The following is a 13742-nucleotide window of genomic DNA, read 5'->3' as shown; positions in this document are numbered from 1 at the left end:
GAAAGAAATATTAAAATAAAGTTAAGTTAAAATCCTGCGTGTTCCCCCCCACCCCAACCCCAGCAGCGAAGCCTCCCTCGGGGCGGCGGAGCCGGTGCTGCCCGAGGCGGACGGGCGCGGAGCAGGCCAGCGAGGCACCGGACGGGGCGGCGGGCGGCGCGGAGAGACCTGCCCGCGAGGCCGGAGGCGCTGGGCAGCCCTGCGGCATCGCCGGGCCACGGCGCGGCCGTGCCGCTACTCCAGCAGGTCCTGGGGGAGAGAAGGCAGCGTCACCCGGGGGCGCCGCGTGCCGGACCCTCGGCTGCCGGGCTGGATTCGCGCCGGCGGCCACGCTCACCTCGTCCGAGTCATCGTGGTAACCGCCTTTCCGAGGCGGCGTGACGGGGTCCAGCGCGTCGATGCCCTCCACGCCGTTGGCTTCCGCGTGCTGCCGGAGGACGGAGTAGCGGTGAACCAGGAACCTGGCGGGAGCAGAGCCGGGTGAGGGACGCGCTCGGACGGCTCCCCGCTCCGCCAGCGAGCCCGTCCGCCGCCCTGCGGCGCTCCTGGTCCTTCGCAGCCGAAGCTGGCACCGCCGCCCGGTTGCAGCGCAAGGTCGGCTGCGGGGAAGGCGGTTTGCCGGAGGGGTGCTCGGGGATGGCCGAGGTGATCCCACTGGGAGCCCAGCTATGGCGGAGGGAGCTCCAGCTCCGATAGTGCCGTAAGAGCTGGGAAAAGCCGCCAGGGTGAGGTGGGGACCTGCTTTGGCTGCACCGCAGCGCATCCTGGCCGGGCCAGGGAGCGGAGAAGGTGCAGAGCCAACTGGCGGCACAGGAGAAGCAGGAAGGACAGGCAGGATTTAGGGACTGGCCCCCTTTCCTTGGAGGAAAGGGGATTATTTCAACCCAGYTTCATCCTCACGCTCGAGGCTCAAGGGCTGGGGCAGCCCCCAGGGGAAGGCCAGCATCCGAATTCAGATCCCGGCAACTAAGGCGAGGTCGGAGGCAAATCCCAAGGCAGCAGAGCAATTAGCAGCCACCTTYGTTACTGGAAAGCGGAGCAGAGGCTCAGTGAAGTAGCTACCAATCCGTGCCTAAGTGCAGGCGGTTATCCAGGATTGGGGGAGCCCAGGCCGGAGCGAGACGGCCGACGCAGGACTCCCGCTTGCCCGCGCCGGAGCAAACGGATCCTCACCTGCCCCCACACACGTATTTCTTGATGACGAGCACCCCAGCCACGGCGGTGACGAGCAGCAGRCCGACGACAGCCAGGATAATGGGAGTGGAGCTGGAAGACGCTGCCTGCAGAGGAGACGAGGAACCAGAGCAGAGTTTCTACAGCCACGAGGTTTAAATGTTCCCCCACCGAAACGTGCCCATCCAGCCCAGGGGACGAAAAGCCTTTCTGCAGCCCAAAGTCAGGCTCAGGCAGATAATTTGTAAGAGGTTTAGGCGGGACGGTCCCACAGCTTAGCAGTGACGGCGGGAAGCGCATCGGCTGCACGGCCGCGGGCAGAAGATGGCCCACGGCTCGCTGCYGTCACCTCTGCCATCCCGCACCGCTGTCACCTACCAGCTGGCTGGGGCTCAGGAAGTTGCTGGTGCATTTCTTCTTCATGTCCGTCTCTTCCCGGCTTGGACTTTCCCCTCCTGAACATTTATCTCCTGGGATCTTCCGGTACCTGGAATCAAGACGATGCCTGATTAGCYGGCGGCTCGTGCAGGAATTTCCCCAGCTGTTTCCAGCAAGCCCTGATCGAGGGTGCTGGATCAGGCAGGATTTTTCYCTGCTGGGCGAAGAACTCCCCAGGGATTTGGCGACTGCCCCTGTGCTGACTCCGACGTTCCTCCACGTGCCTGGCTCCAGCGATGCCGAGCCGGGTTCACCTCCCGGTAGCATCAAACGCAGCCGGCGCAGGAGAAAGGGGTGAGAACACGCTTTACCCGCTGGTCTTGAGCAGCTCCTGCCTGCCGTACAGGCAGAACTCCAGGTCGTGGCCCTTCAGCTCCGGCTGCTCCACGCAGACAGACTGGTTCTCCGGGCGATAGTAGCCAAAATCGCTGCGGGAAGAAGGGCAGAGCGGGAGTTCAGAGCCCGTTGGGAGCCCCAGAGCGCGACCCACAAGAAACAGGCGGCCCCAGTCAGGCCAAACTGGCACAAGCTGGGGAGGGATGGTGCAAGATGCCAAGTCGAAGCTACCAGAGAAAGTCCTCCAGGGTGCAGGGGCAGACRGATGGCTGCTTGGTCACCATGTAGTCCCGGCCGTTCTGGCACACCGAGGACTTGCGGAGGCGCCGGTACTGCTCCTTGTAGCCCAGGATGCAGCCGTCGCTGGGATCGCTGGGATCGCTGGAGTGAGCCAGCCAGATGGTGTAGTCCTTGTCCTCGCCTAGGAGGGAGCAGGCTCAGGCGCGCGGCGCACGAGCAGCCTGCCCGCCCGCACCGCCACCGGGGCGAGAAGCGCGTCCCATCGCTCCGTGTCCCTAGGTCACCCCTTCCCACGCACGGAAAGCAGGGGAGAGGCTCCGCTAACGTGGCCTGACCCAGCGTCTCGGTGCAAAAGCGTCCCCTGGCCCGACGCCGGCGGTCCCCCGGCCCGCGCGGGCGCGAGCACCCCATCTCCGGGAGGCACTCACAGGTCCTGCTGAGCAGCTCGCTGAAGTCGATGGTGTACGAGACCCACTTGCGGGACAGGAAGTTGCCCCGAAAGCCCCAGATGCTGACGTTCATGGATCTGGCTCCGGGCTCGGATGCCAGGCCGGTGAAGAAGATGGGGTCCTTGGAGAAAGTGTACTTATACCAGCACTGGCCTTCATCTGTGGAGAACCTGCCAGGAAAGAGTTTGGTTGGGGACGGGAGCCAGCAAGGGGTGATTAATGCCCAGAAACCATCCCTCCTTCACGCACGGGCTGGGACGAGACCCGCAGACACATCAGACACCCCTGGCCCATGGGGACGCAACGCTCCTCCCCGGGGACCGAGAGGGGCGAACACCCGTGCTGTCTTCGAGGTACCCCCCAAAGCATTCCCCATCTCCCCTTCGGCTTCAGGGCCCCCTCGCAGCCTCAAGCCAGAGCRGCGCGAGTTTGTGCGTACTCGATCACGTTGATGGGCTGGCTGGTGTGTTCGACGGCTACGATGAGGCCGCCGGAATCCAGGATGGCGTAGTAATGCGGCCCCTCCAGCATCCGCGCCCACGTGTAGCCCCCGTCGTCCGAGATGTAGACGTCCGGGCTCATCACCGAGATGGCCCCTCCGACGCTCCCTGGAAGGTGGGGACAGCGTTAGCCGGAGGGACGCGAACCCAGGTCCTTTGCCCTCCCCTCCCACTCGTGGGTGCCAGCAGCAAGCAGTGTTCCCCGGTAGGACCTGGTTGTGACCCACCAGCCCCAATGAGTCCCGCTCCCCCCGGCCAGTGACGTTCGGTACCGTGGGCAATGATGATGCCGATGGCGTTGGGCTCGGACAGCGGCACCATGGGCACGTTCAGCTTCTGGGAGATGCTGTAGGACGCGTGGATGTGGAGGCTGCACTGCAAACGCAAGAGAAGAGCCCGTCCAGGAGCGAGAGGAGACGCGCGCGGGCAAGGTGGCCTGGCTGGCACGACCCTGCCGGCTTGCTCAGCCCCGCGCAGCCCCTCTGTGGCCAACTCCAGCAGTTGCACCGTTGGCCTAACGCAAAGCCGAGGAGCCAGACACACTCTCCAGGACTGATCCTTTGCCCGTTAACAGCCGGTGGGTGCTGGGGACAACCCAGCACCCTCAGTCTGCTCAGGGCTTCCCGCACACCCTTGAGGTGCCACCCATAACCCATCCCTGGGTCACACACAGCTGGTCCTGTCCCCGCAGCACCTCTTGCTGGGGCTGCAGGATGAACCCACTTGCCCTCCAGCACCCTTGTGCCCCCCTAACCCAGAGCAGGGCCCAAAGGTCTGCGGCCAAATCCCACCCATGGCGGGGAGAGATCAGCCCCGCAACACAGAGCCGATACTGCCATCGGCACAGGGCCCTGCGCCATGGGGAGCAGGTCCCCATGGGGTGACCCCGGTGCCAAGGAGAACAGCCCTGGGGGGACGGGATCACAAGACAGACCCACCTCTTCCTTGTTCTTGGCTGTGGAGTCGCACGTGGTGTTTTTCGGCTTCCTCAGTGGTACCCACTCGCCGCCGCGGTCGAAGGTGATCACCGACTGGATGGAGTTGTCTGGTGGGAAGAGCAGACGGGAGGCCTCGGGCTTTGGGAAGGTGCTGAGCGTGTCCTCACGCTCCGCGTTGCCCGTGGGCCGCAGCCTCCAGCCCCCGAGGCGGCCCCAGCAGAAGTCACGCTCCCCTCGCAACCCCGCAGGTGCCAGGTCTCAGCCCCGGGGAGGCTTCAGCCCAGTTTTGGTGCACAGAGGGGGACGGAGCCTGGACATCCCGGCCCGGCCGCTCACCTTCCGAGAGGACGCTGGTGATGTAGATGCCCCGCAGCGAGGTGACATTGGTGAAGTCCGTTTCCCCGCCAGTGGTGGTGTAGAGGTGCCGCTCCAAGGACTTGGAGTACACGATGCCTCGGTCATCGGAGGTGTAGATGGTGCCAAAACCCGTATCTGCAAGACAGGCAATGGGACAGAAATAACCGTGGGGTCAGGGAGCAGGCAGCCTGCTCCCAGGCACTACGACGGACATACAGCCTCCATCTCTCCACCCAGGACCTGCTAAGAGCCTGCTGCTCCAGCCATGTCCCATCATGGGCAGGCTGGAGAGCAGGGACCAGCGGGGCAGACTTGGGGTGGGCTGCAGAGGGGGGCAGCTGAGGCTCTCAGCTCACGTCGGATGGAGCCGGCAGGTGTTGACTGCTCTGGTTTTGCTCCGGTTCATGCCTCCGAGGCTGGCTGAGGACTCCCAAGACTCAGGTTCAGCTCTGGATGCCACCATCACCTTTGCACAGACGACTCTGGACGAGTCGCTCTTGTGTCTCCAGGCAAGCAGTGACGCTGCCCCACCTTGCAGGGACAAGTCCCCTTTCCTGTGCAAACTGCTCAAAGCAGCACCCAGCGCTGACCTGTCCCTGCTAAACCAAAGCCGGGCAGCCAGGCTCTGCTCAGGGGAGATGTTTCCTGGTGAGTTCAGGCAAGAAGAAGCAGCACTCCCAACATCTGGGGATGGCTCCTCACTCTAAGTCCCCTGCGGTCTCTGGGGAGGGACCGATGACAAAACCGAAATGGCCACAGCGCCTCCCCCTGACGTGCACAGCCCCGCGGGGAAGGCAGAGGGATAACAGTGACGCTTCAGTCCCCACGGCAGGGCTGGGGTCAGCGCTAGAAATGCCAGTGAATGCCCAGGGCTGTCCTGAAGCTGCCATCTCCACCTGCAACCAACCAGTTCTTGTCCCCTGAGGTTGCAAATGGCTGTCAGCTGCAGGAAATCCCTGCAGGGACACCCGGGCTGTCATCGCAGTAGGACACTCCCAGCAGGGGTGACTGCGTCCCCTTAACTCTGCCCACCTTGGCCACAGGCTCTTATTTCCGTGGCACTTCCCAAGATCTACCCAGCCACGGCCTGGCCCTGGGGACCAGGATGAGGCGGCTGCAGAGGGAAGGAGGAGCGAGAAGACACCGGCTGTTTGAATGGAGAAGTGCAGGAGTTCACAGCTTAGAAAGAGGAACTGAAGGAAGAGGAGAAACCCCTGTTGCCTCAAAACGGATCCAGCACGGTCACTCTTTCCACACACCGCAAAGAGGAACAAGCTTTCCTGCAGCTACCGCCTGCTAATTAGCAACGTCTTAACGAGAAGGTCCTTCCTCAGAGGCATAGCCCTGCCTGGGCAGGTCAGCAGACAGCTAACGCTGCGTGGAGAGCCCACCGCGGAGCATGTCCCCTGTGCAGAGATGCTTCCAGGACGCCCCAGGACGCGTCCCTGTCCCCGCTTACCCCGGGCACTCACCTCCCGGCTCATCCACGTGCATGAACACCAGGTCCTCGTTGGCGGCCAGGATGGAGTAAAACTGCTCGTGGCCCACGGAAGGGAGCTGGGCCATATTCCAGGTCTCGCCTTGGTCGAGCGAGACGTGAATGCGCCTTGTGTTACCCTGGAGAGCGAGAGCGTCCTTCAGCCTCCGCTCCTCTTCGCAAGGCGAAGGAGGGCAGGGGCAGAGGGGACGCGGGGAGCTGCCGGCGAGGACAGGCCACCGGTGCCCAGGGTGCCTGCTCCCCACGCAACCGGTGCTCCCGGGGAGGAGGGAAGGGGATGATTACCTTCTCTGTCATGACGGAGGCGAAAAGGAAGCGCCCCCCCAGGCCGAAGGAGTAGATCTTGGTGCCGATGACCTTGAAGGTTTTGCCGAAGTTGGAGGTTTTCTTTAGCTCCAGTAACCCAAGATCAGCTTCTTAAGAAGAAGGGAAGGTGGATTAAGGCCACTGGAGTGGATGCGCAGGACGTTGCCTCTAGCTGACCTCCGCAGCCTGGTTTGGGACCTGGCCTCATCACCCATTGCCACGACCATGTTCCAGTTTTGGGGGTTCCCAGCTGACATTTGTTGCCACTGAGATCTCCTGCCCATCAACCCCTACCTAAAATCTGCTGTGGGCCCAGACATGCCCGGGATCCTTCCCCCAACCTCAAGCGCTGGCCACAAGCAGCCCCAAAGCCTGCGAGAACCGGCGCTGCCCTCCACGTGGATCTCTGCTCCCTTGTCTGGACACCTAGGGACGCGGACGACCCATCACCGCTCCTCGGTCTCCTCTTCCCAGATCCTATCCCACTAGGTGGCTTGTGTGACACCATTCCTGTCTCCTACCCGTCCTGGCTTACAGAATTTCTCCCTTTTAAGAGGCACCATCTACACCGGGTGCTCAGACGCCTGGACTCGTAGGCTCGGTCCCTTTGGACGGGGCCAGGCAGGCTGTGGGGAGCAGGCAGATGGCCACACCAAGAGCGTTCCTGCTCGGGCCACTTCACCCTCTGCCCTACGCTCTGCAGGTTAAGGGACCGCACGGGGAGCAGAGGGGCTCGCAGGGCTCTGCAGGGCTCCCGGAGAGCGCAGAGATGTGGCAGATGACCGTGGCCTGACATGGGGAGGTACTTACTGCAGGAGCTGTTCAGGTAGGTGGTGAAGAAGATGGTGTCGTTGGCGCCCCTGCAAAGAGAGGGGGGAATCAGAGAAACACGTAGGGTATGATGCACCAGGGGGGTCTGGATCGCGGGAGGGACCCTTGTACAGAGCCGATTCGGTGACCTGTTTGCCAGCGTGGGGGGAGCTACCACCCGCACGGATTTAGCCCTTCGACCTGGGATGGGTTGCCCTGCCCTACTGCACTCGCATCACCCCGCCTGCACTCTCCCTGCTACCCGGAGAGCTCCACGGATCCGCTGTCGGATCACACGACGCTCCAGAAGGGATCCCGGCTGCCACTGGGGAAGCTCAAATCCCAGGGAAGCCCCAGCTGGGGGGGGACTCGCGGGGCAGCTGATGGCTCCTGGAGGCCAGGAAGGCCGACGGGTGCTCCCAGCCTGCAGAGGGACAAGACGCTTCCCTCTAAATCAAAGGGGTTTGGATGAGGCAGGAGCATGTCCCCCTGCCAGGTCAGGCTGCAACGGGGAGAGGGGGTTGCGAAGGGTGTCAGGGAAGGTGCTTCGTGCTGCAATCTCAGCAGCCACCTCCGTGGAGGACAACCCCGTGGAGGACAACCCCGTGGAGGACAACCCCATGGAGGACAACCGGCTGCATGCAGTTCGATGCAAGACCCCCCTCCAGCAGCCACAATCCCCCCTCCCCAAATCATCCCCGGCCGCTGCGCAGCCACTCACCACTTGGCCAAGCAGACGGCTTTGTGGATCTCCTCCCACTGCTCCCCGAAATCCCTGGACACCCAGAGGCCGTTCTGCAAGAGCCGAGAYGCGCTCGCTGGTCACCACGCTCGCTGGTCACCGCCTGCCATTGCTCAACAGCCTTTCCCCACCCGTCAGGGCTGCAAACAGCTGGTCCCCAACCTCCCCCAAGGGCCAAGCGCAACCTCCAGCATGGGGCAGAGCCCGTTTCCTAGGACAAGCGGCCACAATCCGGCTCTTCCTTGGGGAAGCAGCAGCCCTGAGTCGTTCCCAGCCGCGGGCAAGGTACCGTCCCATCTCTTACGTCGGCGCTGAGGGCCAGCAGGTAGTCCGAGTTCTGGGGGTGGTACAGGATCTGCACCAAGGGGTGGAAGGGCAGGTCCGTCTGCACGAAGTTCTTGGCAAAGTCGGACGAGCGGAAGATCCTGCCGCCGCGGCTCCCTCCGGACACGTCGCCCGTCAGAATGACCTGGGTGCGGGGAAGGGGGGAGCTCAGCCCGCGGGCAGCGTGGGTGTCCCCGGTGGGAAGTCCACCCAGGCGTGCCAAGAGCTCCAAAAATGTCGCCGCACAGTTCTGCCCAGGGAAACGGCGGTGGCACAGCCGGACAGAGGACAACTCCAGGAGGCCGGGGGCAGCCTCGCAGCAGGCCCACACCAGAGCTGCCTCCACCGTTCCGCAGGGCAGCAGCACCCGGAGCTGCCAGGCACGCGGGGATCCCGGCACAGCAAGGCCACCTGCATGGACGCACGGCCTCATCACCCGCTCCTACCTTTCCCGAGTTCTCCGGGCCGATAGCCATGCCGAACTCGGTCCGGATGAACGTGTTATTGATGAGGTCGGTGATGTCCTTGAAAGTCTTCCCATAGTCCTCGCTGAAAGGGAGAAAACCGGCTGCGAGTCAGCACGGGACGCGGCACGGGGACCCGGGGCTCAGCCTGTCCTCGCTGCCTGCTCCCAGCTTGCCTCTGCTTATGAGTCGAAGCACCCCACGTGCCCCCCCCCCAGGAAACGGCAGGGTGGAAATCTAGGGGAAATTAGGAGGGGAAACAGCCACCCGGCTCCAAACCATCCTCTCCCCACCAGCGGTGGCATTTCCACCCCGCGCATCAGTCCCCATCATCATCGCCGACGCCGCAGAGGCCTCCGGGAAGCTCTGCCCCTTCCCCACCGGAGGAGCCGAGCTGCTCCAGCACAGGCCAATCCCACCGGTGCAGGGGGGACCTTCGTGCGGTGCTAAACCGGCGGCTCCGCTCCGCGACGCCCCCCAGCTCTCCTGGTCCCCTCGCGGTGATCCCAACCGCCCGGGGCCGGGCTGAGCCCTGCCAGCGCAGCAGGGAGAGGGCAGATACAGCCGTACCGGGACTGGATGGGCCAAACACACCACCCAGCCCTGCCCCGAGGGATGTCCCGAGGACGGYGCGGGACTCACCTCCGGTAGAGTTTGGACTGTCCGAAGCTCATGATCACCAGGGGCACCTGGAACGTGGTCAGGACAAGGATAACCTGGGCAGAAAGAGCCAGCAGAGCGTTACGCACGGACACCTCGATCTCACTGGATTTTTGTCCTTCCTGAAGGATCAAGAGCCCCCCGCTGCGTCCCCCTTCCCCACCCACCTCCCTGGTCCTCTCCCCGAAAGAAGGGCGCTTCCCCTTGCCGGGGGTTTCTGTGGCGCCCTGGGTTGAGTCATCATCTCAGTCCGACCGGCTCTGCGGGACGGTGCTGTGATGGGATCTTCCCGCCCGCGGCATCGCCGGAGGGAAACGCGGCCGCTCAGCCGAGCCTTCTCCCCGCCACGTTACTTACCCCCGTGCTGTCTCCCACCCAGGAGAGGGACACGGAGCCGCTGAGATCGTCGAAGATGCACTGCGGAGAGAGAGACGGGAAGAGCGGTCAGACGGCCGCGCGGAGGGAGAGCCGGGCCGCCCCGGCCCGAAGCGCCGCGTGGGTGACACGGGGACGCCGGCTCCGCGCGGCCCGTCGGCCGCCTTCCCCCTCCTCTCGGCCTGGGCCGGCGGCCAGGAAGGTAAAGCTATCYGCGCGGCCTGTTCCCAAAGGCGCACGGCGAAAGGAGCCGGAGCCAGGGGCCCGGCGCCCTGCGTGACTCAGCTCTCTCCGACCCACGGGCTAAGCACCACCGGGCACCTCCTGCCCCCGTGGGATCTGCCGATCCAGGTGTCCTGCCCTCGCGGGACCTCCCTTCCCTGCTCAGACGCTCATCGGCCGGGACGAAGAGCTCCCGAATCCCGTGTCCGCCTGCGTCCCGCGGCCAAGAGCTCCCAGCATTTCCCTACGGGGCATTTCCCTACAGGGGAAGCTCACGGCCCTTCCAGGCAAAAGCCTCCCTGTCCCAGCTTGTCCCCTCTAACACAGCTGGAGAGGAGGAGGAGGAGGAGGGACCAGCAGGGCAGCTCGCTCCCTGCTCCCTCCTTCGCCGGGGCATCGAGCTGCGCTGAGCCGGGAGCCAGCCAGCCCCCAGCCTCCGGAGCTGGCAGGGCGGCTCCGACATCCCTGCTTGCCCCRGAGCACCCACGGGGCCGGGCAGGGAGCCAGAGACTGCCTTTGCGGCACTGGGACCTACTGGTTTGGACCGGAGCAGTGCCAGGAGCAAGCAGGGGCCCGGGAACAGCGGGATCGGCGAGGGCAGCGGGGCCGGAGGGAGGCGGTGAGGGGCTGCAGAAGGCGGTGGGAAAGCAAGGAGGTAGGAGAGACTGCCGGACACGTGAAACAGCGGCAGCAGCCGGGCCGGGCGTCCCGGGGCTCCGAACCCCATCCCGTGCCGTGTACCAGCGGCGGCCCCGCATTCATCTCCCGGAGAGGCCTCATTAGCATCTCATTAGGAGAGAAGGGGGGGGGGGAAGAGAAAGAGAGGAAAGAAATGTAAATTAGCCGCTTTCAYGACAGCCAAACCGCGGGAGAGAGGGAGCCCGGCGGAGATTAGAGACATAAAAGCGAACATAATCCGGGCGGCCGAGCAGAGGGCCTGAGCGCCAGGAGCAGGGGGGGCCCCGGCAGCCGGCAGGACCCGCGGCACGGCGGGTCCCCCAGGACCCCCTTTGCCCGGTGTCCCCCACCGGTTCTCTCAAGCCGCCTCCTCTGCCGGGGATAAAAAAGCCGGGGAGGTGGTTGGGCGTCCGGCACCCGCCGAGAGCCACAGAGGGATTTCCTTGCTGGGGCAGGGAGACACGTCGGCTGTGAGCAGTGATCCCCGAAGCTGGTGGAGATGTGATCCGCTCCTTCCCCTGGAGCGGCAGGGACCGCCGTGCTATTAAATAGCCGTCCCCGCTCCGACGTAACGGTCGAGGCMATTTCCAAAGTGCCAAAACACTGTGAGCTCTGGGCCGGAGCGGGACAGCGGCAAATAGCAGAAATCCCGCGGCGAGCGGGGCCGGAGCTGCGCAGAGAGCAGGAAGGGAAAGGGCCCGGGAAGGAGCGAGGCTYGCCGGAACGCGGGACCCGACGGCTTCGAGAGGAAGAGAGCGGCATTTTCCGCTAACTAAATTCCCAGCGTCTAGCGGATCCGCCCGCCCTGCTTCAGCCGACTGCAGGAGAGCGAATCCCAGCGGAGCGGATAAGGCGAAGCGATGCGCGGAGCAAGGGGGGGGCCGAGGCAGAAAGCTTCGAGCCGGGGGAGACTTGTTGGCCGAAAATGGCAAAACCGGATTGGGGGGGGGAAAAAAAAACCACCATTGTAATTCGTGTATTATTAGAGATGATCTGACCCCGTCGGTCACGAGGGCAGAGCTAAAAATAAAGCCCCGGGGCGGGGGGGGGAGCCGGGGCCTGCTGGCGTTGGACCCGGCGGCCCAGCGAGCCGGCCGATATCCGGCCAAACCGGACCGCTCTGCACCGAGAGCGGAGCCGGCTCCGAGCAACCCCGAGAGCGGAGCTGGCTCTGGCGAGCGAGGGAAGGAGGCGCAAAGACGCTGCGCCGGCCGCCGGAGCATGTTCCCGCTGCTCCCTGCGGGTTCGGGCCGTACCCCCCTCCCTCGGGAACAGGAACGACGGCTCCGCGGAGCTTTCCTCGCCCGCTGGAAACTCCGTTTAGCAAGGAGAGAAATACTGGGGCACAGGCTTGTAATTAGCCAGGTGGCTCCGCGGAGGACGCTTGCCGGGCGAGGGCTTAATTGCAGCCRGCAAAATGCCGAGGTCAGGCCCGAGGCGGCGGGTGGCGGCGCCTCATTAGCTCCGTGACGAAGGTGACGGTGGCACCCGGACACGCAAATGGCACCGGGGCCACGACGCGTCGCCCCTAACCCTCCTCCTCCGGGCTTTACACCGGCGACTCGCCACGAGCCAAATCTCGCGCTTCCGAGCCGGTGACTGCAGCAGGGTGCAACCTTCCTTCCGGAGCGCTGCTCCGGAGCGTCGCCCCGTGCGGCGGTCGAGGAGGCTCCGAATTCCGGGGGAAGCTCTCTAGCAGCCGGGCCGCCAGCAGCGAGGGCAAAGGAGCCTCCAGAAACGTCCCCGCTTCCGGGTTGACCGGAGCGAGGCCCCGATCCGCGGCGAAAGGCTCCGTCCGTGCAACGCTGTTTCGCAACGCGGCGCCGAGCCGGCGGGACCCGTGCTCCTCCTCGCCTCGCCAGAGGGGGAAACTGAGGCAGCGGCGGAGCGACTCCGCTCGGAGGCCTCGCAAGGGCAGGGAGGTCGCGAAGCGCTGCCGGGGTTTCGCCGGCCGCCCGCCGCGAACCAGCTTGCGCCCCCTTTGCCCAGCCGGGACGCCGCGTCAGCCGCCGCCGATTTTCCACGCGGCCCCTTTCTCCGGGATGCAGCGCTTTTCGTGGAAGCAGCGGGTTAGGCGGCTCTTTGCCGGTGCCGAGCCCGGCATGAGCGCTTGGGCGCGGCGGCCGAGCCAAGGGACGCCGCCAGCCCGGGGCGGCCCRTCCCCTCGGCATCCTCGGCGCGGTTAATGTTCAACCCGGACGCGCGATCCGGGGCCGCCGGCACCGCGGGCATTTCCCGGCATCGTGGAGAGAAAGGGAAAGGACGGGAGCGGGTCGCCCGCAGGCTTTGAGGTCGCCAGCGGGTTGGATTTTAGGTCGGCCAAATCTRGCGACATGGTTTAATCCGCCGCCGCAGGGAGACGCCGCGGCCCCGGGGGGAGCAGGAGCCCCGAGTCCGCCGGGGAGCCGCGGCGGGAGGAGCCACTCCGGCACGCGCTCCCGGCGGCGGGAGGGAGCTGTCCGTCTGTCCGTCCCGTGTCCGTGGCGGGAGGGCAGGACAGGGCCGCGGGGCTGCTGCGATCCCCGTCCCTCCTCCCTCCCGGCATGCGGTGGGGTGTCAGTCTGTCCGTGGTGGGGTGTCGGTACCTATCCCGCTGTCAGTACCTGCGTCTGTCTGTCCGTCTGCGCCTGCCTATGCTGCTGCTGCAGGGGTGCAGGTCCCCTGTCTGCCTGTCCGTCTGTCTGGCTAGCTGTCCCCTCGTCTGCTCCGATCGGTGCAAACGGGGGGGGGGGTCCGCATGTCTGTCCTGAAGCACGCGCAGGTGAACATCTGTCAGTCCGCCCTGTCCTGCCTCAGCAGGCACAGGGGGACAGGGTGTCCGTCTGTCTGCCCCGGTGGGCGTAGAAGGAGGACGTCCGTCCGTCTGTCCCACTGCCACTGGGGCTCGCTTGTCTGCGCCAGGGACTACGGGGGATGGTGTGTGTGTGGGGGGGGTGTCAGTCTGTCCATCCCTCCCTGGGGGTATCTGTCCGTCCTTCTGTCTGTCCCTCCCTCCCAGTGGCTATTGGGGGGTGGGGGGACACCGTCTGTCTGTCTGACTGTCCGTCTGTCCTGGTAGACGGGGAAGGGGAGAAGGGGTCTGTCCGTCCCTCCCCATAGCTGCGTAGGGCAGGCTCTGTCCGTCTGTCCCTCCTGAGACCTATTGGCGCAGGAAGCTCTGTCTGTTCTGGGACCGGGCCGGGGCGGGGGTCTGTCCTTCTGTCTGTCTGTCTGTCTGTCCGTCCGTCCCGGT

General features: G+C 65.2%; 1 protein-coding gene across 2 annotated transcripts; it reads right to left on the bottom strand.

The window, feature by feature from the left end:
* Positions 1–6: 6 nt before the first annotated feature.
* On the bottom strand, positions 7–9659 carry SORT1 (sortilin 1). 2 transcript variants are annotated; one of them, XM_026084421.1, is made up of 19 exons: positions 9593–9659; positions 9218–9291; positions 8558–8660; positions 8092–8256; positions 7767–7840; positions 7046–7095; positions 6215–6345; positions 5904–6048; positions 4411–4566; positions 4075–4181; positions 3409–3511; positions 3076–3244; positions 2616–2806; positions 2179–2368; positions 1923–2039; positions 1552–1660; positions 1174–1280; positions 338–461; positions 7–249 (listed from the first exon to the last, which is right to left on the bottom strand). In XM_026084421.1, the coding sequence occupies exons 2-19, from the start codon at positions 9247–9249 to the stop codon at positions 235–237; spliced, it is 2088 nt and encodes a 695-aa protein (XP_025940206.1). In that variant the 5' UTR covers positions 9250–9291; positions 9593–9659; the 3' UTR covers positions 7–234. The 2 variants fall into 2 exon arrangements, with proteins under 2 accessions (XP_025940206.1, XP_025940216.1); XM_026084431.1 differs by having other exon boundaries at positions 6215–6342.
* Between the last annotated feature and the right edge of the window lie 4083 nt (positions 9660–13742).

The sequence above is a fragment of the Apteryx rowi genome, unplaced genomic scaffold (assembly GCF_003343035.1).
Source record: "Apteryx rowi isolate R43461 unplaced genomic scaffold, aptRow1 scaffold_1189, whole genome shotgun sequence".
In the NCBI taxonomy this organism is placed as follows: domain Eukaryota; kingdom Metazoa; phylum Chordata; class Aves; order Apterygiformes; family Apterygidae; genus Apteryx; species Apteryx rowi.
The sequence above is the reverse complement of the archived record's forward strand: the minus strand, read 5'-3'. Positions and strand labels throughout refer to the sequence as shown.